General features: G+C 62.9%; 1 protein-coding gene across 1 annotated transcript; it reads left to right on the top strand.

Moving 5' to 3' along the window:
• The first annotated feature begins 13,530 nt into the window (after window positions 1–13,530).
• Window positions 13,531–23,811, top strand: FEV (FEV transcription factor, ETS family member). Its single transcript, XM_039495458.1, has 3 exons — window positions 13,531–13,582; window positions 14,095–14,169; window positions 23,300–23,811. Exons 1-3 carry the CDS (start codon window positions 13,531–13,533, stop codon window positions 23,809–23,811), a joined length of 639 nt encoding a protein of 212 aa, XP_039351392.1.
• Window positions 23,812–24,313: the final 502 nt, after the last annotated feature.

Below are 24,313 nucleotides of genomic sequence, written 5' to 3'. Positions count from 1 at the left end.
GAGGCAGGGCCAGCGGATGGGGTTGGAGGTGAGGCAGGGCCAGCGGATGGGGTGGGGTGCGTGGGGTGAGGCAGGGCCAGCGGATGGGGTGGGGTGTGGGGGTGAGGCAGGGCCAGGAGAAGGGGGTTGGGGAGGCAGGGCCAGCGGATGGGGTGGGGTGTGCGTGGGGAGGCAGGGCCAGCAGAAGGGGGTTGCGGGGTGAGGCAGGGCCAGTGGATGGGGTGGGGGTGCGTGTGGGGTGAGGCAGGGCCAGCAGAAGGGGTTGCGGGGTGAGGCAGGGCCAGCGGATGGGGGTGGGGTGTGCGTGGGGTGAGGCAGGGCCAGCAGAAGGGGTTATGCGGGGTGAGGCAGGGCCAGCAGATGGGGTTGGAGGGTGAGGCAGGGCCAGCGGATGGGGTTGGAGGTGAGGCAGGGCCAGCGGATGGGTGTGGGGTGTGGGGGTGAGGCAGGGCCAGCAGAAGGGGGTTGGGGTGAGGCAGGGCCAGCGGATGGGGTGGGGGTGCGTGGGGTGAGGCAGGGCCAGCGGATGGGGTGGGGTGTGTGTGGGGTGAGGCAGGGCCAGCAGAAGGGGGTTGCGGGGTGAGGCAGGGCCAGCGGATGGGGTTGGGGGTGAGGCAGGGCCAGCGGATGGGGTGGGGTGCGTGGGGTGAGGCAGGGCCAGCGGATGGGGGTGGGTGTGTGGGGTGAGGCAGGGCCAGCAGAAGGGGGTTGCGGGGTGAGCCAGGGCCAGCGGATGGGGTGGGGTGCGTGGGGTGAGGCAGGGCCAGCAGAAGGGGTTGGGGTGAGGCAGGGCCAGAGGATGGGGTGGGGTGCGTGGGGTGAGGCAGGGCCAGCAGAAGGGGGTTGCGGGGTGAGGCAGGGCCAGCGGATGGGGGTGGGGTGTGCGTGGGGGGGTGAGGCAGGGCCAGCGGCTCGGGGTGGGGGGGGCGTGGCGGGGTGAGGCAGGGCCAGCAGAAGGGGGTTATGGGGTGAGGCAGGGCCAGCAGATGGGGTTGGAGGGTGAGGCAGGGCCAGCGGATGGGGTTGGAGGTGAGGCAGGGCCAGCGGATGGGGGTGGGGGTGCGTGGGGTGAGGCAGGGCCAGCAGATGGGGGTGGGGTGTGTGGGGTGAGGCAGGGCCAGCAGAAGGGGTTGCGGGGTGAGGCAGGGCCAGCGGATGGGGTGGGGTGTGTGTGGGGTGAGGCAGGGCCAGGAGAAGGGGTTGGGGGAGGCAGGGCCAGCGGATGGGGTGGGGTGTGCGTGGGGGAGGCAGGGCCAGCAGAAGGGGTTGCGGGGTGAGGCAGGGCCAGTGGATGGGGTGGGGTGCGTGTGGGGGTGAGGCAGGGCCAGCAGAAGGGGGTTGCGGGGTTAGGCAGGGCCAGCGGATGGGGTGGGGTGTGCGTGGGGTGAGGCAGGGCCAGCAGAAGGGGTTGCGGGGTGAGGCAGGGCCAGCGGATGGGGTGGGGTGTGCGTGGGGTGAGGCAGGGCCAGCAGAAGGGGGTTATGGGGTGAGGCAGGGCCAGCAGATGGGGTTGGAGGGTGAGGCAGGGCCAGCAGATGGGGTTGGAGGTGAGGCAGGGCCAGCGGATGGGTGTGGGTGTGGGGGTGAGGCAGGGCCAGCAGAAGGGGTTGGGGTGAGGCAGGGCCAGCGGATGGGGTGGGGGTGCGTGGGGTGAGGCAGGGCCAGCGGATGGGGTGGGGTGTGTGGGGTGAGGCAGGGCCAGCAGAAGGGGGTTGCGGGGTGAGGCAGGGCCAGCGGATGGGGTGGGGTGCGTGGGGTGAGGCAGGGCCAGCAGATGGGGGGGTTGGCGGGGGTGAGGCCGGGCCAGCGGATGGGGGTGGGGGGTGCGTGGGGGGGGTGAGGCAGGGCCAGCAGAAGGGGGTTGCGGGGTGAGGCAGGGCCAGCGGATGGGGTGGGGTGTGCGTGGGGGTGAGGCAGGGCCAGCAGAAGGGGGTTGCGGGGTGAGGCAGGGCCAGCAGATGGGGTTGGAGGTGAGGCAGGGCCAGCGGATGGGGTTGGAGGGTGAGGCAGGGCCAGCAGAAGGGGGTTGGGGGTGAGGCAGGGCCAGCGGATGGGGTGGGGGTGCGTGGGGTGAGGCAGGGCCAGCAGAAGGGGTTGGGGTGAGGCAGGGCCAGCAGATGGGGGTGGTGCGTGGGGTGAGGCAGGGGTGGCAGAAGGGGTTGGGGTGAGGCAGGGCCAGCGGATGGGGTGGGGGTGCGTGGGGGTGAGGCAGGGCCAGCAGAAGGGGTTGGGGGTGAGGCAGGGCCAGCGGATGGGGGTGGGGGTGCATGGGGGGGTGAGGCAGGGGTGGCAGGGAGCGGAGTTTCTTTGCACACCTGGGGCGGGCAGGGGTGCCCACACACAAGCCACCGGGACCAATCCCAAGTGTACAGAAATCGCCAGCCAGGGCCCCCAGCCAGGGGCGGCTCTAGGTACCAGCAAACGAAGCTGTTGCCTAGGGCGGCCAAATCTAGGGGGCGGCAGGCTGGGCCGGTGGACCTGCCGCAGTCATGACTGCGGAGGGGGCGCTCGTCCCGCGGCTCGGCTGGACCTCCCGCAGGCATGACTGCGGCAGCTCAAGCGGAGCCGCCGGACCCGCAAACCGTCCGCAGCCGTGCCCGCGGGAGGTCCGCTGTTCCCGCGGCTCCGGTGGAGCTCCCGCAGTCATGCCTGCGGCAGGTCCGCTCGTCCCGGGGCTCCGGTGGACCTGCCGCGGGAGCTCAACCGAAGCCGCGGGAAGAGGGGACCCGCCGCGGGACCGAGGAAGGGCGGCGCAGCGCACCGCGCTGCCTGGGGCAGCCTATTTTCTAGAGCCGCCCCTGCCCCCAGCCCATGAGACTGCCTTAAAAACCAGGAGATTTCACAGAGGAGCCAGTGGATTGTGTTTGTTGATTTGCTTTCAAGTCTGCGGGGTGGGGGCAGGTTTCCAGGCTTTTCACCACAGCCTGGAGGGTGAGGAACTTCCTTTTCTTTCTATGGAAGCCGAGAGTTTCCCAAAGTCCCATGACTCTGGCAGCTGGGGCTTGAAGAAAAAACAGAGATGGTAACAGTGCAAACAGCACGGGGACTGGTGCCCCTATGGACACCGGTCACAGACAGACCCCACCCCACCCCGGTGACCCCAGTCCCGCCTCCTGCGGCTTCAACACCCGCTGAGTTCAGCGGCAGAAAACCCTGAGTCCAGGGGAATGGAGGGGCAGCGCCGCCGACCTGCGGGTGGGGGTGAATGAGGATCATGGGCTCTAGCACACACGGCCCGCGGCTCCCGCCTGCCCTTGGCACCATCAGCCCTGGCCCAGGGGACGGGGCTGGGCGGGGCATGAGGGGGCAGAAGGTCCCAGGTGGGCTGGGGGTGGGGGGAATAACCCTAACGGAACCAGTATATGGTCAAGTGAACCACAGTGGGGGGCAGTTAGGGGTGATCCATGGAGGCAGTTAGGGGTGAGTTGTGGGGGGCAGTTAGGGGTGAGTTGTGGGGTAGTTGGGGTGAGTTGTGGGGTAGTTGGGGGTGAGTTATGGAACAGTTGGGGTGATCCATGGGGGCAGTTAGGGGTGAGTTGTGGGGCAGTTAGGGGTGAGTTGTGGGGAAGTTAGGGGTGAGTTATGGAACAGTTGGGGTGATCCATGGGGGCAGATAGGGGTGAGTTGTGGGGCAGTTAGGGGTGATCCGTGGGGAAGTTAGGGGTGAGTTATGGGGCAGTTAGGGGTGAGTTGTGGGGCAGTTAGGGTGACTTATGGAGCAGTTGGGGTGATCCATGGGGGCAGATAGGGGTGAGTTGTGGGGCAGTTAGGGGTGATCCGTGGGGGCAGTTAGGGGTGAGTTGTGGGGCAGTTAGGGGTGAGTTATGGAGCAGTTGGGGTGATCCATGGGGGCAGTTAGGGGTGATCCGTGGGGGCAGTTAGGGGTGAGTTGCGGGGGCAGTTAGAGGTGAGTTATGGGGCAGTTAGGGGTGAGTTGTGGGGCAGTTAGAGGTGATCCGTGGGGGCAGTTAGGGGTGAGTTGTGGGGCAGTTAGGGGTGATCCGTGGGGGCAGTTAGGGGTGATCCGTGGGGGCAGTTAGGGGTGAGTTGTGGGGCAGTTAGGGGTGATCCATGGGGGCAGTTAGGGGTGAGTTGTGGGGCAGTTAGGGGTGATCCATGGGGGCAGTTAGGGGTGATCCGTGGGGGCAGTTAGGGGTGAGTTGTGGGGCAGTTAGGGGCGATCCATGGGGGTAGTTAGGGGTGATCCATGAGAGCAGTTAGGGGTGATCCCTGGGGGCAGTTAGGGGTGATCCATGAGGGCAGTTAGGGGCGACCCATGGGGGCAGTTAGGGGTGATCCATGAGGGCAGTTAGGGGTGATCCCTGGGGGCAGTTAGGGGTGAGTTGTGGGGTAGTTAGGGGTGATCCTTGGGGGCAGTTAGGGGTGAGTTGTGGGGCAGTTAGGGGTGATCCATGGGGGCAGTTAAGGGTGTGTTGAGGGGCAGTTAGGGGTGATCCATGGGGGCAGTTAGGGGTGAGTTGCGGGGGCAGTTAGGGGTGAGTTGTGGGGTAGTTAGGGGTGAGTTGCGGGGGCAGTTAGGGGCGATCCATGGGGGTAGTTAGGGGTGATCCGTGGGGGCAGTTAGGGGTGATCCGTGGGGGCAGTTAGGGGTATTCCCTGGGGATGACGAGGGGATTCCGTGGGGGTGTTAGGGGCGCGGCCAGGGGGCTTTGCGGATGTCCCTCCCTGGGGCCGGGGCACATCTGGGGACACCAGGGGCTGCAGCGGGGCCGGGGGGTTACTGGACATCTCGTGTGGGGCGCAGCCCGGCTCCCGGGCAGACCCTGGCCCCGTAACCCTCCCCGGTCAATCCCCCTCCCCACACACCCGCGGCTGAGCGCCCCATGTCTGCGCCTCCCGCCCCGGCTGCCCCGGCCACGCTGTCACATCCGCACCGGGATCCGGCTCCGGCTCCGGGCCGCCCGGGCTCCGCCTCCCGCGACCCGGCCCTGGAGCAGCGGGGGAGCGCGGGGAGCCCCCTGCTCGGAGCCCCGGAGGGGAAAGTCCCCCCTGGAGACCCCCCTTTGGGGTCCTTGGGTCACCCCCTGGCAGAGAGACCCCGGTGCGGAGCCTGCGATAATCCGCCCCCCTCCCCACACAGGGCCCAGCACCTGCCCCCCGCCCCCAGGCGCTGGGCACCCGCCGCTCCTCTGCAAACACCCGCGGGGGCTCTGGGGCAGGGCCCCGCAGGGGGTGACCGGGGCAGAGACCTGGGCTGATTCCGGGCCGGGAAGCCGGGACGCTCTGGCGCTGCTCAGGGCACCCCGGAATTGACAGGGGTTAAGCCAGGGGACCAGGACCCCGGACTCCTGGGTTCTCTCGCTGGCTCTGTCGCTGCTTCGCTCCGGGGCAAGCCCTGGCCTGTCTCTCCGCCCCACGGCGGTAGGGGGGCCACCGCGAAGGGTCCCCCCCAGGCCCCGGAGAGGGAGGGGTTTAGGCCTGGACCCTCCGAGGTCGTTGGGTGCCAGACCCCCGCTGATTTCCAGGGCAGTTGGGCACCTTTCAGGATCGGGGCCTCCCTGTTCTCAGGACACAGAGGGGGAGCAGCTGCCCCTAAGCCCATGGCTCGGGAATCCCGGTTTCTAAAATTATCCCGCACCCCCCCCCCACCCAGAAACCAGTCCCGCCCCCTCCCGTCCCTTCCCCCCTCCAGGAAACCAGCCCCCCTTCCTTCCCCACCAGCTGCCGGCTCAGCCCGGCACACCCTGCCCCCACTGCTCCTATAAGGAAGTGCGGGGCGGCCTCTCCCCTTCCACAAACACATTCCTGCACAGCCGGCTGCGGCCCACCCTGCCCGGGCAGGTAGCACACCTGAGCGACCGGTGCGGTGCCGGCCAGGGACACGTCAGCCTTCAGCCCCGCCTGCCCCTCCGCCCGGTGAGTGGAGCCCTGGCGGGCGGCTCGGCTCGGCACGGCTCGGCTCGCCTCGCGCTTTGCTCCCCAGGGTGCCGCTGGTTCCGAGGGCAGCTGGAGGCCTGGCGCGCTGGGAGAGGAGGGTTGGAGAATTGCCCTGCTGTGTCGGGCTGGCACTTTCCTCAGTCCGCTGCTCTGAGGCCAAGACACTTCCCTGCAGGACTGGGGGGCTGCAGGTGACCCACCAGCTTCCCCCCTTTTCCTGGCTGTGGATTTCCTGCTCCGGGCCGACGGTGAGATGCTGCCAGCGCTGCAGAGAGACTGGACTGGTATGGGAAGGTGCTGCCCAAATAACCCCCCTCCGACCTGTGCTGACCCCTGCCCCTCCGCTACTGCTGTCCCCGCCCTGGGCTCCTCACACCCCACTGCTCTGCCAACACCCCTCAATGCCAACCCTTCCCCCCCTCTGCTATGCCAGCCTTGGACTGCCCCCTGGCATGTACCCAGCCCTGCCGATGCCCCTCAGTGCTACCCCGCAGCCCCCCTGCTAGCTCAGCTCCACGTCCGCCCCCCGCCCCGAAGTTCTGCTGAAGTGTCTCAGCTCTGGCCTGCACCCCCAGCCCTGTTATTCCTGTCCTAGTCCCAACCCCCAGGCTGTGGGGAGGCCAGGAGCTGAAAGCGGAGGCCTGGGCGGTCAGGACCCTGGCATCTGGGCATGGTAGGTATTTATGCAGCTTTGCATCTTCCTCCTGTTCTCAAAGCCTGGCCCATCTCTGCCCTGGAGTGGCCCAGGAGCGCCCCCCTCCGATCACCTGCACCCCGGCTCAGCACTGCCCTGCACCCTCACAGGAGTCCCTGTTCTTTGCTTCCTGCCTCGGCCTGGCACCCCCATGCAGAGGGAGTGTAAGCCGCTCCCCCGTCTGGATGCCTGTGGTTTGCACCCATTGTGCCCAGGTGCGGGGGAGAGGGCAGTCAGGCTCCATGCGCTGGCCATGGGGGGAGCGGGCTGCCTGGGTGGAGTGGGTCCTGTCCTTTCCCTCAACAACAGCTGAGCTCAGTGGTCGGCTGGCCTGGCGCCCCCTGACCCTGGCCACGGCTCCTTTGTGCCACGCTCTGGTCACCACAGGACATTCAGGGAAGAAAGAACTAACTGCTCGGGTACAGGTTGGACGCAGGTCTCTTCTCTGGCCGGGAATCTGGGAGCTGGGCTCGGAGCCTGGCACAGTCGCTGGCCCACGAGCTGCCCTGCTGTCCTCAGCCCGGATCCCCCTTCGCCCCCTCTGTGTGTCAGGCTTGTTTTCAGTTGCCTGCGGTTGGTTAGAAGGACTCAGGCAGCTAAAGCAAGTCTGGGACGCGCGAGGAGAACCCTCCGGGCAGGGAAAGCTCCATGTACCGTATGAATGGAAGGAAGCGGGAGGGAGGAAGGGAGGGAGGGTGGGGGTGGGGAGGAGGCGAGCGAGCCAATGGTTCTGTATACTGAGGATCACATCCCACGTCCCCCATCACCAGATTTCAGCGGATGGTTTTCCATCTCCCCCTGAGCCCCCCGCACTCAGGTCAGAATGTCCCGTTGTCCTTACGTTAGCGCGTGACTCGAACTGGGGTCTGTGGCCACCATATTATCCAGGCCTTTCCGCCGTCCCGCCCTGGGACACCCACCCCTAACCCACGCCCTTGGATTAAGGGGAATGAGGGACAGATCCAATCCACACTGCAGTCATCACCCAGGCCGAGGGGCTGTTTGGATGGCTCATAGGGATGAGGGAAAGGGCTACTCCATAGACTCTTATACCATGAGCTCCCTAGGCTATCTGAGCACCTGCACAGGGCCTCTGCCATCCTCTTCCTCATCTGGATCATGTCTATTTAGACTGTAAGCTCGTCAGGGCAGGGACTTGGCCTCTGGGCTGTGCAGGGTAGATTTAGGCTGCCCTACCAAGTCAGCCTTGTGGCACCATCTGCCCGTGCACACCCCTTGCCACTGGAGTTCCATGGGGATGACATTCTGCGCACTTAGTTTAGGGGCTGGGGCTGGAGTGGGAAAGACGCCGTTCCCCCATTATTTCTGCACAGCAATCTGGGCAGGCGGGGTTATAGCTAGGAGCTGTATTACCTTCTGGGTCCCCTCGACAATGATATGTATTTGCAGTTATATTATCCATCCACTGAAGGTCTCTGTATGCTGTACAGTGGGCCATAGAGGGCGTAGTCCCTGGTAAACAATGGAGACAAAGCTGGAATTCAAGCTGTGTAGGAGTCTGTTTGTTTGTGTCTACAGTTATAGCGGTTTGCTTTAATAAACGCCTTTAAGAAAGACTGTGATTCCATGTGGGGGATGAGGGGGACAGAGAATGGGATATGGGCCTTTTTACCTTTAGGGAACTGGTTCTGATCCAGCCAGGTCAGGGGCTCTGACTGGCTCAGGGGGTTGGGGAACAGGATATGGGCCTTTTACTTCATGGACACTGGTTTCCATCTGTTCCAGACTGGTAGTGACTGAACGCAGAGACACTACACACCAATATAACAGTTCTTGACAGAAATGGCGGTTTTTATAGACAGGGATAATTGCAACAATGAATCATTCACATTTGGGTACCAAAGAACTGGATAAATCTTTGTCTAACTCCTTTCCACAATCTTTAACAGCACAAACTTCCTCCTTTTCGCCAATGTAAAAGAAGAGCTGAGGTGTCATTAGAACGGTAAACGCTCCCCCCCTCTCGCCTGCCTCTCAGTCAGATTCACAGCTGTGCAAAGCCAGAGTAAAGTGCTGCCCAATCAAAGCGGCCACCTCAGACCCCACCTCTTTGCACAGGGTTGGATAACTGCACTAGGCACAGGACAGGGAGAGCCCAGCCCAGACGTCCATGAGCTTTGCCTGGGTGTCTCTGGGCTGGAACAAGTGAAGATGCCTAGAACCCATAGGGATGGATTCAGGTGGGTGTTTGGTTTCTTTAGGTACAAGCCTCTAATGGGGCAGGGGCAGAGATGGGGCAGGGGAAACTGTAACCTAATAGGAACAAAATGAATGTCTGAGTCAATATTAACCCCTCAGGGCCTGATTCAGGTACGACCCTTGTGCCACCCTGATTCATAGCCGCAGTAAAGCTGGCCAGGGAATACCCCCCTGCAGAGGCTGCCTACTCCACAGACACACAGCTCTGCCCCCCTGTGATGAAGTGGGACTGTTCTTGTTGTTTCCTCTGAACACTGTGTGGGTGCCTCAGTTTCCCCTATGAATTTCTTAAGTCTCCAGTGTGCATAAGTGGCCGACACTCTGACTCCTGGCAACAAATGGCCGGGGCCCTTCCCCCCTGCATGGGAATAGCTAAAGGTGAACAAAGAGATCAGGTGACCTCCTGGCCAGGGAAAGAGACAAAGGCCAGAGAGGAGGGGCTGGAGGGGGTTTCAGTTTGGGGCTGGCTGGGGATGGGGAGTGAGGGCAGACAGGGTTGTCTGCCTCACTGGGCGCCAGAATGGACCCGGCTGAGGGGTCCTGTTCTCTGTACCTACAAGCTCTGTTTCAGACCCTGTTCCTGTCGTCTAATAAACCTCTGTGTTACTGGCTGGCTGAGAGTCACGTCTGACTGCGCAGTGGGGGGGCAGGACCCTGTGGCCCCCCCAGGACCCCGCTGTGGCGGACTCGCTGGGGGAAGCGCACGGAGGGGCAAAGGATGCTGAATGCTCCAAGGTCAGACCCAGGAGGTGAAGCCGTGGGAGCTTCTTGCCCTGCAGACAGGCTGCTCCGAGGGAGAGGAGGCTCCCCAGAGTCCTGCCTGGCTTTGTGGGGAGCAGTTCCAGGCAGGGGCGGCTCTAGGAATTTGGCCGCCCCAAGCAGGGCAGCACGCTGTGGGGGGCGCGCTGCTGGTCGCCGGTCCCGCGGCTCCGGGGGACCTCTTGCAGACGTGCCTGCGGAGGGTGCGCTGGTCCCGCGGCTCCGGTGAAGCATCCGCAGGCATGCCTGTGGGAGGTCCACCGGAGCCACGGAACCAGCGGACCCTCTGCAGTCATGCCTGCGGGAGGTCTGCCGGAGCTGCCTGCTGCCCTGCCGGCAAAATGCCGCCCCAAGCGCGCGCTTGGCGCGCTGGGGTCTGGAGCCGGCCCTGGTTCCAGGGCATCGCCCAGGGACTCCATGACAGCCCCTCTCTGAGGAGTCCCCAGCACAAGGTGTTCCTGGGTGGGAGGGGGCATGGCTGGGGTGATCCTGGGCCCAGGCTAACCTATGGTGGCTGCAAGCCCTGCAGCCAGGCCACAGGTGAGGCCTCAGGCTGCCCCAGGGTAGGGTAGCCACCAACGGCCAGTCCTTGGCTCTGCATAGGGACACAGGGCTGGGAGGGGTCTCCTGGGTCATGGCGTCCAGACCTGTTACCGCAGGCTGCCCCTGTCCAGGCTGGGGTGGGCCTGGGCGTGTACCAGGATCTTGGGAAGGGTGAGTGTGGCAGTCAGGGGGCGGGAGTGTGGGGGACCGTGACCCCGAGGGAGTGGTGGGGAGTGTGATGTTGGGGGGCAGGACCGAGAAGGGATGAGTGTGATGATGAGAGGAGATAGCAATGGGGAGGGGATGAGTGTGACAAGGTAGGGAAGAGGGTGAGATTAGTATAACGGGGTTGGAGTGAGTGTAACAGGGCAGGGGTGAGTGTGAAAGGGCAGGAAGGGTGAGTGTGATAGTGAGGGGTGAGTGTGACAGGGAGGATGTGGGTGTGACAGGGTGGGGTGAGTGTGACAGGAAGGATGTGTGACAGGTGGGGGTGAGGGGAGAGGGTGAGGTGAGTGTGTTAAGGAGTCTCGGGGAGTCAGGGCCCTGCACCCCACTTCCTGCGACTCCCCAGGACTCTCAGCCAGCCAGTAACACAGAAGGTTTATTAGCCGACAGGAACCCGGTCCCAAGCGGAGCGGGTAGGTACAACCAGGACCCCTCAATCAAGTCCTTCTGGGGGTTCAGGGAGCTTAGACCCCAGCTTGGGGTTCCCTGCGTTGCACCCCCCAGCCCCAAACTGAAACTAAAAATTCCTCCAGCCGCTTTCTCCCCCCTCCTCCTCCTCTCCTTTGTTCAGTCTCCCGGGCAGGTGTCACTTCTCCCACCCCACCTCCTGGCTCAGGTTACAGCTCAGGGAGCTTCCTTCCCATCCCCAATGTAACTCCCCGGCAACTTCCACATTTTCTCGCACCATCTATTCATTGGCTACGGTTTTCTACATGCAGCTGAATGCTGCTGACTCAGGCTGGCATTTCCAAGAGTCGGGGAATCAGCTAGAGCAACTGGCTCACTGGAAATCCCAGTAGTTCAACTTCTGTTACCTGACACAAGGGAAAGGAAACGTTGTAACAAGAAAAAAAGAAAAAAAAACATTCCCAGGTCAAATCCGCCCCGCTCCCTGCTCCGGCACAGAGTGTAATGGGGGTGGGAGTGTGACAGGGCAGGGATCAGTGTCACAGGGCAGGAGGGGAGAATGTGACAGGGAAGCTGTGGGTGTGACGGGCAGGGGTGAGTGTGATGGGGAGGTGAGTGTGACAGGTGGGGTGGATGTGACAGGAAGGAGGTGAGTGTGACAGGGCACGGTTGAGTGTGACAGGTCTGTGGTGAGTGTGATGGTGTGTGTGTGACAGGGTTGTGGTGAGTGTGACAGGGTGGGGTGAGTGTGACAGGATGGGGGTGAGTGTGATGGAATGAGTGTGACAGGGCAGAGGTCAGTGTGACTGGGCAGGGGTGAGTATGATGGGTGAGTGTGACAGGGCTGTGGTGAGTGTGACTGGCAGGTTTGAGTGTGATGTGGAGGTGAGTGTGACAGGACTGTGATCATGTGACAGGGAGGGGCTGAGTGTGACAGGGAGGGGGTAAGTGTGATGGGGAGGTCAGTGTGTCAGGGCTGTGGTCAGTGTGACAGGGTGGGGTGAGTGTGATGGGGTGAGTGTGACAGGCTGTGCTGAGTGTGACAGGGAGGAGGTGAGTGGGACAGGGCAGGGGAGAGTGGGACACGGAGAAGGTGAGTGTGATGGGGTGAGTGTGACAGGGAGGCGGTGTGACAGGGCTGTGCTGAGTGTGACAGGGAGGAGGTGAGTGTGACGGGATGAGTGTGACAGGGAGGTGGTGAGTGTGAGGGGGTGAGCGTGACAGGGAGGAGGTGAGTGTGACATGGTGGGGTGAGTGTGACAGGGAGAAGGTGAGTGTGAGGGGGTGTGTGAGACAGGGAGGAGATGAGTGTGACATGGCAGGGTGAGTGTAACATGGTGGGGTGAGTGTGGCGGGATGAGTGTGACAGGGAGGCGGTGAGTGTGAGGGGGTGAGTGTGACAGGGAGGAGGTGAGTGTGACATGGCGGGGTGAGTGTGACAGAGAGAAGGTGAATGTGAGGGGGTGTGTGAGACAGGGAGGAGGTGAGTGTGACATGGCAGGGTGAATGTAACATGGCGGAGTGAGTGTGACGGGATGAGTGTGACAGGGAGGCAGTGAGTGTGAGGGGGTGAGTGTGACAGGGAGGAGGTGAGTGTGACAGGGGTGAGTGTGACAGGGAGAAGGTGAGTGTGAGGGGGTGAGTGTGACAGGGAGGAGGTGAGTGTGATAGGACTGTGATCAGTGTGACAGGGCAGGGTGAGTGTAACAGGGTGGAGGTGAGTGTGACAGGGCAGGGGTGAATGTGATGGGAGGTGAGTGTGACAGGGTGGAGTGTGACAGGGAGGCGGTGAGTGTGAGGGGGTGAGTGTGACAGGGTGGAGGTGAGTGTGACAGGGGTGAGTGTGACAGGGAGGCGGTGAGTGTGAGGGGGTGAGTGTGACAGGGTGGAGGTGAGTGTGACAGGGCAGGGGTGAATGTGATGGGAGGTGAGTGTGACAGGGTGGAGGTGAGTGTGACGGGGTGAGTGTGACAGGGAGGCGGTGAGTGTGAGCGGGTGAGTGTGACAGGTAGGAGGTGAGTGTGATAGGACTGTGATCAGTGTGACAGGGCAGGGTGAGTGTGACAGGGAGGCGGTGAGTGTGACAGGGGTGAGTGTGACAGGGCAGGGGTGAATGTGATGGGAGGTGAGTGTGACAGGGCGGGGTGAGTGTGATGGGAGTGAATGTGACAGGGTGGAGGTGAGTGTGATAGGGGTGAGTGTGACAGGGAGGCGGTGAGTGTGACAGGGGTGAGTGTGACAGGGCGGGGTGAATGTGATGGGTGTGAGTGGGACAGGACGGGGGCAGCCCCCGGCCGGGGGACGCTGGGGTGTCTCCGGGGCGCGGGGGTGAGCGCGCCTGGGGGCCGGGAGCGGGAGGCGGCGGGCCCGGGCCCGGGCCATGTCCCCCGCCCCTCCTCCTCCCCAGCTCCCCGGCTCGCAGCTGGCCCGCGGGCGGCTGTTTGCGAAGAGTTAAGGAGGCGGAAAATGCAGGAGGCGCCCGCGCCCGGCTCCATAGAAACCCGCCCGCCCGCCCGGCCGCCTGCAGCGGGGACTTGATGAGAGTCTGATGCGGGCCCGATAGGGGGGGCGGGGGCCGGAGCGGGATCGCGGCTTTAATTACAGCGCGCGCTCTGCAGAGGAAATTGCTGCAGCCGGGCCCCGCGCCCCTCGCAAGTTGCCTGGAAACTGCCCCCCCCCTCCCCGTCCCGGTCCCGCTGCCAGTTATCCCCCAGCAGCGGCGCCCTGATCAGCGCGGCCGGTAGACTACACCATGCAGCCCGCGGGCCGCTCCCAGAGCTGCCATGAGACACGGTGCCGGAGCCCAGCCGCTGCTGCTCAACATGTACCTGCCAGGTACGGCCCCCCCCCCGCCCCCGGCCCGAGGGCACGGGGATGGGCTCCCCGCCCGCTCCCCGAGCCGGCAGCCCGGCTCCTTGGCACGTCAGTCCCTGCCAGGCACCGGCCGTCTCCCCTTCGCCCCCGCCCCCGGCCCGAGGGCACGGGGATGGGCTCCCCGCCCGCTCCTGAGCCTCCCCCGGTCCCCGAGCCGGCAGCCCGGCTCCTGGGCATTTCAGCCCCTGCCAGGCACCTGCCGTCTCCCCTTCGCCGCCGCTCCCCGCCCGGGCGGCGGAGTTTGTATCCTATTTAAAGCGGCCCGGGCTCTGTCGGAAATCGGATTTCCTTTTTCCTGGACGCGTTTCCTGGCTTCATAGCCCCAGCGGGGGGGAAGCGGCCGCCGGCGCGCAGGGGGCTGGGGACCGGGCAGCGCTTTAAAAGCCGCCCAGCGGGCGCTGGGGAGCGGCAAAGCGACTCCGGAGCGGGCTGGGACCTGGCCCCGTGCGAACGCGTCTCTGTCTCCGCCCCAGATCCAGTTGGAGAGACTCTGTTCAAGGAGGGGAAGAGCCCGGCGTGGGGATCGCTCAGCCCCGGCGTGCAGAAAGGTAAGGGCGCCACGTCCATCGGGCCCCTCCGCTCGCACCTCGCCCGGCCGCGCCAACCCGGGGCCGGAGCCTTTACACGGCGCTTTGCGGCTGGGGCGCGCCGCGTCTTTCGGCTCCTGCGGAGGGTCGGGAACCTTGCCGGGGGCAGGACAGGGGTATTCGCCCCCCGCCCGGCACTGGGGCCAGGCTGGAAATGAGACAAGGGCGACCCAGCCCTTTGGGGGGAAGCAGGAGGACCCTGCTGGGGGATCCCCTCTCCCACGCGCGGGGAAATTGCACGGGTGGGATGGGCGCTTTTCAAACCCTGGAATTTAGCTCCGCGGAATCGGGGCGCCGCGTTCCGGGCCGGGACCCAGAGATTCGAGTTCCCGCCAGCTGGGAGACCGGGGCTTTGTTTTCGGGGACGGGGTGGTGGTTCTGGTAATTCGTTTTTCCCCCGGAAACGCCGGGCGGGAGCGGAGCCCGAAACCTACATTTTCCTCCCGACCCGGCGCCTCCAGCTTCTGCCAAACCCCGCCGGATTATTGGAAACAACGAAAGGAAAGTCCCGCCCCACCCTGCACCCCCAAATCCCACTGCCTGAGCTGGGGGGAGGGGACCCCAAGGGGCTGGCCGAACTGGAATCCGAATTGGCCGCGAACTCCCGTGCGCTTTACGCGGAGTCTGACCCACGCGCGGAAACCTGCCCTCGGGGTTCCGGAGGAGAATTTCGATTCGATCGTTTGCAAATTCGGTGCGGGTTCAACTTTCGATGTGGGGATTCGGAGAGAGGCTGGAGGCCACTCGGGACCGATGGACTCTCCCACGAGACCTGCCCGTTAGCTCGAGTCCCAGGGGTCGCCGCGCTGCGATCGCAGGAATCCGGCGGACCGCGCTGCCCAATGTAACAAACAGCGCATAATATTCAAGGCGAGAGTTAGATTTAAAACAAAACCGAGCCCAAAGAAACCCCCCAAACCCGCCCACCGCTAAATCTGCTCCTCGGACAGACTCGTGTCTGTCTCGCTCCCTTTAAAACACCGCCCCTTGTAACCTGGAGCCCTGGCCGTCAACCTGATCCGGATCTGCCCATTCACGCCCAGCCCGCGATTAGTTCCCGCCTGTGGATTCACCCCGGATTCAATTCTGGTTTGTGGGTCCTCGGATCCGAGTGTCCCGGCGCCGCATTCGCCAAGCGGAGCTCGAGGGGAACCGGGGTGTGTGGAATAAGAAGGCGCAGAGCTTAAGAAACTGGCCCGGTCGCTCTCCAGGCCCCCGCGCTACCCGGCGCGGATCAATCCGTGTGTGCGGGACTCACGGGCTCCGCGCCGCTGCGATGTTCTCAAAACGGTTTAACCGCATTTTTTGCACCTACGGGCTATTGTCAATACACCGCCACCAGCAACGATCGATATAAACGGGCTGTGGCCAGAATACCCCAAACCCGACAACCCCGAATAACAACCCCCCCGAGGAGCTGGCGGGCGGTTGACATACGCCAGGCTAGTCTGTGCCGGTTAATACCCGGTTCTTTGGGTTTGTTCCCGTTAGCCCCAGTGTCCGAACGGCGATTCGTGGCACGCGATAGAATCGGGCGCTATCGGAGTGTACGGACCGGTCGGGGTGTGGCAGTGGGGGAGGGGGGCGGATTTGAGAACAGAGGCTGCAGCGCCCGGACAGACAATGCTGGGCGGGGGTCGGGGCGGCTGCAGGCTGGATGCCGGGGGCAGCAGGGGCGGGGGTCGGGGCGGCTGCAGGCTGGATGCCGGGGGCAGCAGGGACTGGGGTCGGGGCGGCTGCAAGCTGGATGCCGGGGGCAGCAGGGACTGGGGTCGGGGCGGCTGCAAGCTGGGTGCCGGGGGCAGCAGGGGCGGGGGTCGGGGCGGCTGCAGGCTGGATGTCGGGGGCAGCAGGCTCTCGAGTAGGGTGCGGGGGATTAGCCCAGGACTTTGGGGGCTGCTCAGACAAAGACGGAGCAGGCATCTGGGTGTGTCGGGCACCGAGGCGACACCATGTAGTTACCGTGCCCTGAAAACGCCCTATGAAGGCGCCGGCCGGACCCTCACCAGCCCTTTCTGACAGCCAGGTTCCCTGTTACCCCGTTCCCCTCCCCCAGGCTACGGGCCCGGCCAGGTTCCCTGTTACCCCGTTCCCCACCCCCAGGCTACGGGCCCGGCCAGGTTCCCTGTTACCGCCCCCCGCCCCAGGCTACCGGCCCGGCCAGGCACCCGCGGAGAAGTATGAATTCAGCGGTGCCTGTGAGTAACCCACTGGCCAGGCACTGCCAGGCTCCAGCCCCCGGGCAGGGGTGAAAGGTCTCCCGGCCCCTGTACAATGATCCGGGGGAAGAGCTCAGGGCCGCCCCTTCCAGGGAGCTGCAGTGGCTGGGGTGGGACCGTCTGTCTCTCGCCCCCGCGCCTCCTCCCCGTGCCTCGCTTTCCCCGTGACTGCCTGGGGTTGGCGTGAACAGGAGCGGCTGGGCTAGGAGCGCTCGTCCGAACGCAGCCCGGAGCCGCAGCCTCCCCCCGCTGGGCGCTTTGGGGTGCGGCTCCCCGAGAACCCTGCACTCTCGCCCCCCGTATTCCCTCGGCCCGGACCTGCAGCGCCCGGCGAGCAGAGCTGGCGCCCGGTTCATGCAGCCCCAGCCCCGCAGACAGCGTCAGAGGCCCGAGAGCCGGCGGGGCAGGGCTGGGAGGCGGCGGCTGCTGGCAGGAGCTGCCGGCGGGGAGGCTGCGCACGCGGAGGGGGGGCCTTGCAGTCTGCCCGGCTCAGCCCCCGATGCTGGGAGGCAGGGGCTGCTCGCAGCGGGGCGGGGCAGCCGGCTTGAACCGATCTGCGAGGGAGCCAGAGGGGACGCCCGGGGTTGGCTTCCTTGAGGACCGGCCCGTGACAGACCCATTCGGACCCACCACCGGGTTCGACCAGAAAGTTCTCTCCACCCTGTCTCAGGGCAACGGGCCGGTCAATGAAAGGGGCAAATCCAGAACAGAGCCCAGGGGAGCCGTTCCCACGACACACACGTAGCCGGCGGAACTCGCTGCCACGAGATTTCCGTGCAGCGGGAGGCTGGGCAGGTTGTTTTGAAGGATTGTTTGCACGGATGATTCACAAGGGAACAAGACCCTCCCGAGCTGTTACAGAAAATAACCAGGGTACCCGATGGGCGATAGGACACTGGGCTAGACGGACCCGGGTCTGATCGCTCTGGCCATGCCTGTCCCATGTCACCCCCCCTTCCCGATGTTCTGAGCTGAGGAGCCCGCGTTCCAGAGCGGCACCCCCAGCCTCAGCCATTCCCCGCCGAGTGCGGGCTGCACGCAGAACCATTGCGCCCTGGGCCTGGGGCATAGCAGGGGTTAAATCCCTGTGCATCGGCCCCCAGTGCTAACCCCCGACAGCAGCACCGGGGCACAGACGGGGCCCCTGGGCCATCCAACAGTCTGAACGCCCAGAGCAAGCGTCACCAATGCGCGGTGTGAAAGGGGGGCTGGCCTGGTTGGCTCTGCCCCAGGCCCCAGGCCGCACCACACCCTGTTCGGGGCAGCGCATTGCCAGGACGGTGCTGACAAACTCAGAGCAGCGTCACAGGTCCTGGCTCTGGCTTGGATAGGACATGGCTGAGGGGTCACTGCAAGGAGTAGAAGGGTGCAAACCCTGAGGAAGGCAGGGGGTTATTTAGGGCACTGGGGGTTGAACTGGGAGTTATGGGGTGAAATTGAGAAAGAGAAAACATCAGCTGCGCTATTATCAGTGGTATCCCGACTCTTAGGAAACCAGTGAGGGGAAACAGAGGACAATCCCAACCAGTCACAGATATTCCTGCTGCTTGGAAAGGGCTGATTCCCAAAGCTGAGGAAAAAAAATCCGTGAAGTTGACTGGGAGGAAAATTTTAGCGAGAAGAACGTAGGGGAAAATTGGGAGCTCTTTAAGGAGAGTTTATTCAGTGGCCAAAAAAGCCACAGTTCCACAATTGTGAAAGGACAACTTTGATTTAAAGCCCATCCTGGTTCAGTGGTGAGGCGAAGGCAACACTTGGAAATGAAAAAAAGCCATACTAACAAATGGGGAAAAGAGGAAATAGATTGCAATCGCTATAAATTAGAAGTAGTGAAGTGTAGAAAATTGATAAAGGAAGCCGAAGACATCAGGGAAAAATCCATGGCTGGCAGGAAATTAAGAAGGAGTTTTTAGAGTATTATAAACAAAAGAAATACTAGTAATGGTACAGGCTCGTTGCTAGACAGAGATGGTGAAATTGTTAATGATGCAGAAAAGGCAGAAGTGTTCAATAAATATTTATGTTCTATATTTGGAAAGAAGCAGGCTGACGTACTTGTATCACATGAGGAAGATGAAGTACTTTCCAGTCCATTAGTAACTCAGGAGGATGTTAAACAACGTCTACTAGGGCTAAATAGTTTTAAATCAGCAGGACCAGATAACTTGCACCGAAGAGTCTTTAAAGAGTTGGCTAAGGAGATTTCTGGCCCGCTCACCTTAATTTTTAATAATTTTTGGAATACAAGGGACATACGAGAAGACAGGAAAAGTGCTGATGTTGTGCCAATATTTGAAAAGGGCAAGTGGAATGACCCAGGTAACCATAGGCTGACATCAGTACTGGGCAGAACAATGGAAAAACTGCCACGGGATTCAGCTGATAAAGAAATAAAGGACAGGACTATAATGAATGAGGCCAGCATAGGGCTTGTCAAACAAACCCGATTTCAGACTTGCTGAAATAGCAAGTCTGGCTGGCAGAGGTACCTGCACACCTGGAACACACACTGACTTTGGGAAGGCTTGTGCACTATGCGATATCCATGGAGCACATGTTAAATGCACCAGGAACTGGCCGAGGTCAGTGGGGAACCAGGGATCTCTGCTGGTGGGACGGCTGCGTATTGTCCCACCAGCTTCAGTAAACGGGACGGACAGACCCGTCCGTGCTGGGGTGTGCAGGGTTCTGGGTGCAGTGGTGAACAATCTCCAAGGGGGCAGTGTGTGGGGCTGGGGGGGTGTCCATGGGGCTGGGAGGCTGAACTGCACGGGCCTTTCTGCCACCCTCCCCCCACTCCCGCTCCTTTCCTGGCTCCTGCCCGCCCTGGGAAGGGGAGTCCTTCCTCAGCAATGCCTTGGCTTGTGGCAGCTGAAGGCAGCGAGCGCCTGTGCCCAGCTGTCTGCTTTGGGTCTGCGTGAGCCAGTGCTCTGCTGTGGGGCCTAAGCTTTGTGGCTAGCGGGCTGGTGGCGGGATAGGGCACAGGGACCTGTCTTGGGGGCTGGCTGGTTCTTTTGGGAACTGGGTCAACTCGCCCCTCAGCCGGCTCTGCTTGCTAGCCATGGAGGGTTGACTATCAGGGCACCTGCCCCAGGGGCTGAGTGCAAAGCTCTCCAGGCAGCCGGGGGCTCTCCAGTCGAACCCAGCGCTCCCCGGCTGCTGGTAATGGGAGACTGGCACAACCGGCTCCCAAGATGCGGAGCCATTGGCAGTTCCCGGAGGAGACGCTTTCAAACCCAGCTCCCACACCGAGACACACGTGTGCACTGGCTGGCCACCCAGCTGGGTGCCCTAGACATGATACGCACACGCCCCCCCTCCCCCTCACATCACACGCACACCCCCATGTCACACATACACATCACATGTACACACACATCCATCACACATGTGCACACACACCCCCATGTCACACACACATCGATCCCACACACATCACATGTACACACACACATCACATGCACACACACCCCCCTCACACACATGCACACCCCCATGTCACACACACACACACACACACACACACACACACACACACGAGTCCTCAGACCCGTTATCACTTTTGCTCAGTCCAGACTCAGACAAGATCCCCACTGAATTCCATTGGAGTTTAGCCTCTGTCTGTCTGTTACCGTCTGGCAGTGCCTGACCCCTCCCGAGTGTTTCGGGTCGAAATAACAATCACCGTCTCCCTCTCTTCCTTCCCTGCCTGCAGGAGAAAAGCGGTGATTCGCTTACAGGGGGGTTGGTTTCTGGGGACGTCGGGGGGGTGCACTGGATGTCTCTTTGTGCAGAGCTGACCAAGGGGAAGCCAAGGCACAGGGAGGAGATTGGGATTCACTTTGAAGCCTGGTGTCTCTTCTGTCTTGTGGCAGGGAGTTCCACAGTCTAGGCCAGAGGTTCCCAAGCGGTGGCTCGCTGAAGGTTCCAGATGGTCGCAGGCCCAGCGCAGAGAGGAAGCCCTGGGGGAAGGGGGGGATGTTGGAGAGCAAGCCCGCCCTGCACTCACCCCATAGTGGCAGCTGCCGTCCTGCAGGGCTGGGCCTGGTTCCCCTCAGGTTTACATCAGGTGGCAAGGCCTGGAGCAGGGAGCTGGGCCTAGGCCCGGGACAGAGCCACTGCTAACTCGCCAGCCCGCACATGGGCGTGTTACACACTCACGGGCACACACAGGTATGTTACACACACACACAGAGCACCACATGGGTATGTTACACACACACAGGAACACACAGGTATGTTACACACACAGCACCACATGGGTATGTTACACGCATATGGGCATGTTACGCACTCATGGGAACACACAGAAGTATGTTACACACACACACACAGCACCACACAGGTATGTTACACACTTGGGTACACACAGGTATGTTACACACACAGAGGCACATATGGGTATGTTACACACACATGGGCATGTTACACACTCACAGGCACACATGTATGTTACACACACACAGAGGCACATGTGGGTATGTTATACACACACAGTACCACACAGGTATGTTACACACTTGGGCACACACAGGTATGTGACACACACACACACACACACACAGAGGGATGTTACGGGGGCCGTTTTGTTGATGTACGTGACTCTGCAGTAAAATCAGAGCCGCGTCTCCTGCCGTGTTTGACCTCCTGCCCCCCCATGCAGCCCCCCCCTTGTTGCCGAGTGTTTTGCATGGGTCCATGGGTCCCACACACACTCCTCCCAACATGTGGTGTGTCTCAGCCAGTGCCCCCACAACAGTGACGTGGGTGAAACCAGGCAATCCCTGTGCTCTCGAATGAACTCACACAGGAAAATGATCAAAGACAAAAACACCCCGTCCCCTGCGGGGGAACATCACCACCATCACCCCCTGTCTGAGCCCCGCTCCATCCTGGTCCTCAGAGGGAACCTGCACAACGCTTTGAAAAGACAGAGCCGGTGAGCTTCAGTCCATCACTCCGCTAGACTCTCAAAATCCTGCTCTGAGCAGAGACCCTGGATTTATGGCTCATTACAACGTCTGTCACCCAGTAGCCCCCCGTTTTTGACTGCACAGCTCTTAACCCCCTTGAATGGTTTCAGGGCGGTGGCCGGGTTAGTCAGTGAGGAGGCCTTGGGGCACCTTAGAGACTAGCACAGTTATTGGGGCAGAAGCTTACATAGGCCAGAGCCCACTTCCCCGGGTGCCGGGAGTGGAGCACGCAGGAGGGAGGGACAGACACAGCCCATGAAAAGATGGGGGTCACCTTACCAAGTCTAACGAGACAATTCAATGGGCCCTTACAACACGTGCTAACTACGTGCGCTGAACATCCCGTTCCACCTGCATGAAGGGCTCCCTGCAGCGTGAACACATCCCAGCCCCGCCAGAGGCTGGTCCAACAAGAGAGATCTCCTCCCACTTGGGGGCAGGACATGCTGGGGATGGGCTGGACCGTGTCCAAACAGGGCACTGACCCCGCTGCCAGGCGGCCCCGGTTACCGGGCGCAGTGACTTGGGGCAGGCAGGGTGTCACGGACTCACAGGTCGGGCCCACGCGTGGCCCTGTGCGGTCCATGGGGGGAGCCCCCTGCAGTGCGACAGCCCTTCTCGGGGGGCCACTGTCTCGGGGTCAGGCCCCTCCTCCTCCTGGAGCTGCACCTCCCTGAGCCTGAGCACGTCTGTCTGTGCCGTGGGCCCCCTCGGGGAGTCCCCTCGCTCTGGGCCCCCCGGGGCCTCCTCACCCCCGAAGGGGTTAATGCCCCCCTGCCCGCCCTGTTCTCTAGCCCGGAGCGACTCTCAGGCAGCGTAACACAGGAGGGTTTATTGGGCGTTGAACCCAGCACAGGAAACTCTCCTGGCCTCGGGTCTGGCCTCCCTCAGCCCAGCACATCCCAGTCCCCCTGCAGCCAGGTGGGCTCCGCCTGCTCCCCCTCTCCAGCCCTGAGCCCCCCTGCTTCCCAGCTGGGCCTCCCATATCCCCGGCCCCAGGCCCCCTCTGTCCATTGGCTTCTCTCCAGGTAAACAGGGTCATAAACAGGCAGGCCTGGGTCTCCTCTCCTCTCAGTCCCCTCTGGCCCCTCTGGCTGGAGCCGGCTGGTCAGGTCACCGGGGTCCTCTCCCCGCAGACCATTGTCCTCCACTGGCCAGAACCGGCTGCAACTCCTGAGCTGGGTCTCCGGGTCCCCAGGTCCCCAGTCGCTGGGGTCTCCATTCTCTACGCCAGTGGTTAGGGTCCCAAGTTCCCTCTCCGGTCCCCTGTAACAAGAACCCCCCTCTCCCTCAGCTTGTTAAACCCCTAGCACAGGAGGAAACAGTCCCACCCCCTCTGCATGCAAACCACTGGAAACCCAAGAAAATCCCCCATAGGAAACAAGGAAAAACAAGAAACTCCCCCCCTTCATCACACAAGGGGGGTGAGCCCCTCCCTCCACAGGACCCACAGAGGGCAGCACCAGGGAGCAGCTGCTCTGGGCCTTTTCGGGCACGCGGGTGATCATCTTCCAAGCCCGTTCCTGTAACGCCTGAGCTGGGCACGGCCGGGGTGTCCCCACCAACACGCTGCTCTCGGGGCAGCTCTCCAAACATTCAGGCAGGGGGTGGGGGGTGGGACTTGTCCAGTGCCAGCCCTCGCCCCCAGCCGTGCTATGGAAACTGCTGATCATTGTGGCTCCCCGGGGGCTCCCGGCCGCTCAGGGCTCCATGTGGCAATTGCCAGGGCTGGATGCAAGCCCCGGGGGCTGTGGCGGAGCAGGGTGACGCGCCAGGGAGGGCATAGCCCTGTGATGACCCATGTCCATCCGCCCCAGGGGAGATGCCCCAGGTTACAGGCTCGGACCCTCCCCCCCGCCAGGCACAGTGGCGCTAACCGTCTGCCCCTTGGCCTCGCAGGCAGCGGGCAGATCCAGCTGTGGCAGTTCCTCCTGGAGCTCCTGTCGGACCGCGCCAACCTGAGCTGCATCGCCTGGGAGGGCACCAACGGGGAGTTCAAGCTGATCGACCCGGACGAGGTGGCCCGGCGCTGGGGTGAGCGCAAGAGCAAACCCAACATGAACTACGACAAGCTGAGCCGGGCCCTGCGCTACTACTACGACAAGAACATCATGACCAAGGTGCACGGGAAGCGTTACGCCTACAAGTTCGACTTCCAGGGCCTGGCGCAGGTCTGCCAGCCCGCCGCCCCCGACCACGCCCTCTACAAGTTCCAGGGCAACCTGGCGCCCCTGCCCTTCTCGGGGCTCTCCAAACTCAACCTCATGGCCTCGGGGGTGACGCCCACCAGCTTCTCCTACTGGCCAGGGTCCGCCCCCACCCTCTACCCCGGCCACGGCCTGCAGCCCTCCGCCCCCTTCAGCGCCATGGCCGCCTCCCACATCAACAACATGAATAACCACTACCATTAGAGCCCGCCGGGGTGTGCCCGGTGGGGGGGGGTTTGCCTTTGGGTTCCCCTTCGAGGGACCCCCTCTTTGCTTGCGGCCCTTTGGGGGGAGAGGGGGCTTTTCTGAGTGGCTGGCTGGACCCCGTAAGAGATGGGTCCATCTCCCTGCCCACCTCACCTTCATCCTCTCTGAGTCAATTAGGCCGAGCCAGCGCCCCACCGGCAATGCCAGCCATGCCCAGAGGGTGAGGTTCTCCAGGGCAGCATCTGGGGGTGGTGGGGAAGGGGCAGCTTGTGGCCGGGGTCGCCAGGCTGCAGTCACCAGAGGCCAGGGCCGCCCAGAGGGGGGGGGGGCAAGAGGGGCAATTTGTCCCAGGCCCCGAGCCCCACAGGGGCCCCCACGAGAGTTTTTCGGGGCCCCTGGAGCGGGGTCCCTCACTCGCTCCGGGGGGCCCGGAAAACTCTTGCGGGGCCAGGCACAGGAGCTTCTTCGCTCCTGGTCTTCGCCTGTGGGGGGTCCTTCC

Source organism: Mauremys reevesii, linkage group 11 (assembly GCF_016161935.1).
Source record: "Mauremys reevesii isolate NIE-2019 linkage group 11, ASM1616193v1, whole genome shotgun sequence".
Classification (NCBI taxonomy): Eukaryota; Metazoa; Chordata; order Testudines; family Geoemydidae; genus Mauremys; species Mauremys reevesii.
Note: the sequence above shows the minus strand (reverse complement) of the source record. Positions and strands in the feature narration are given on the sequence as shown.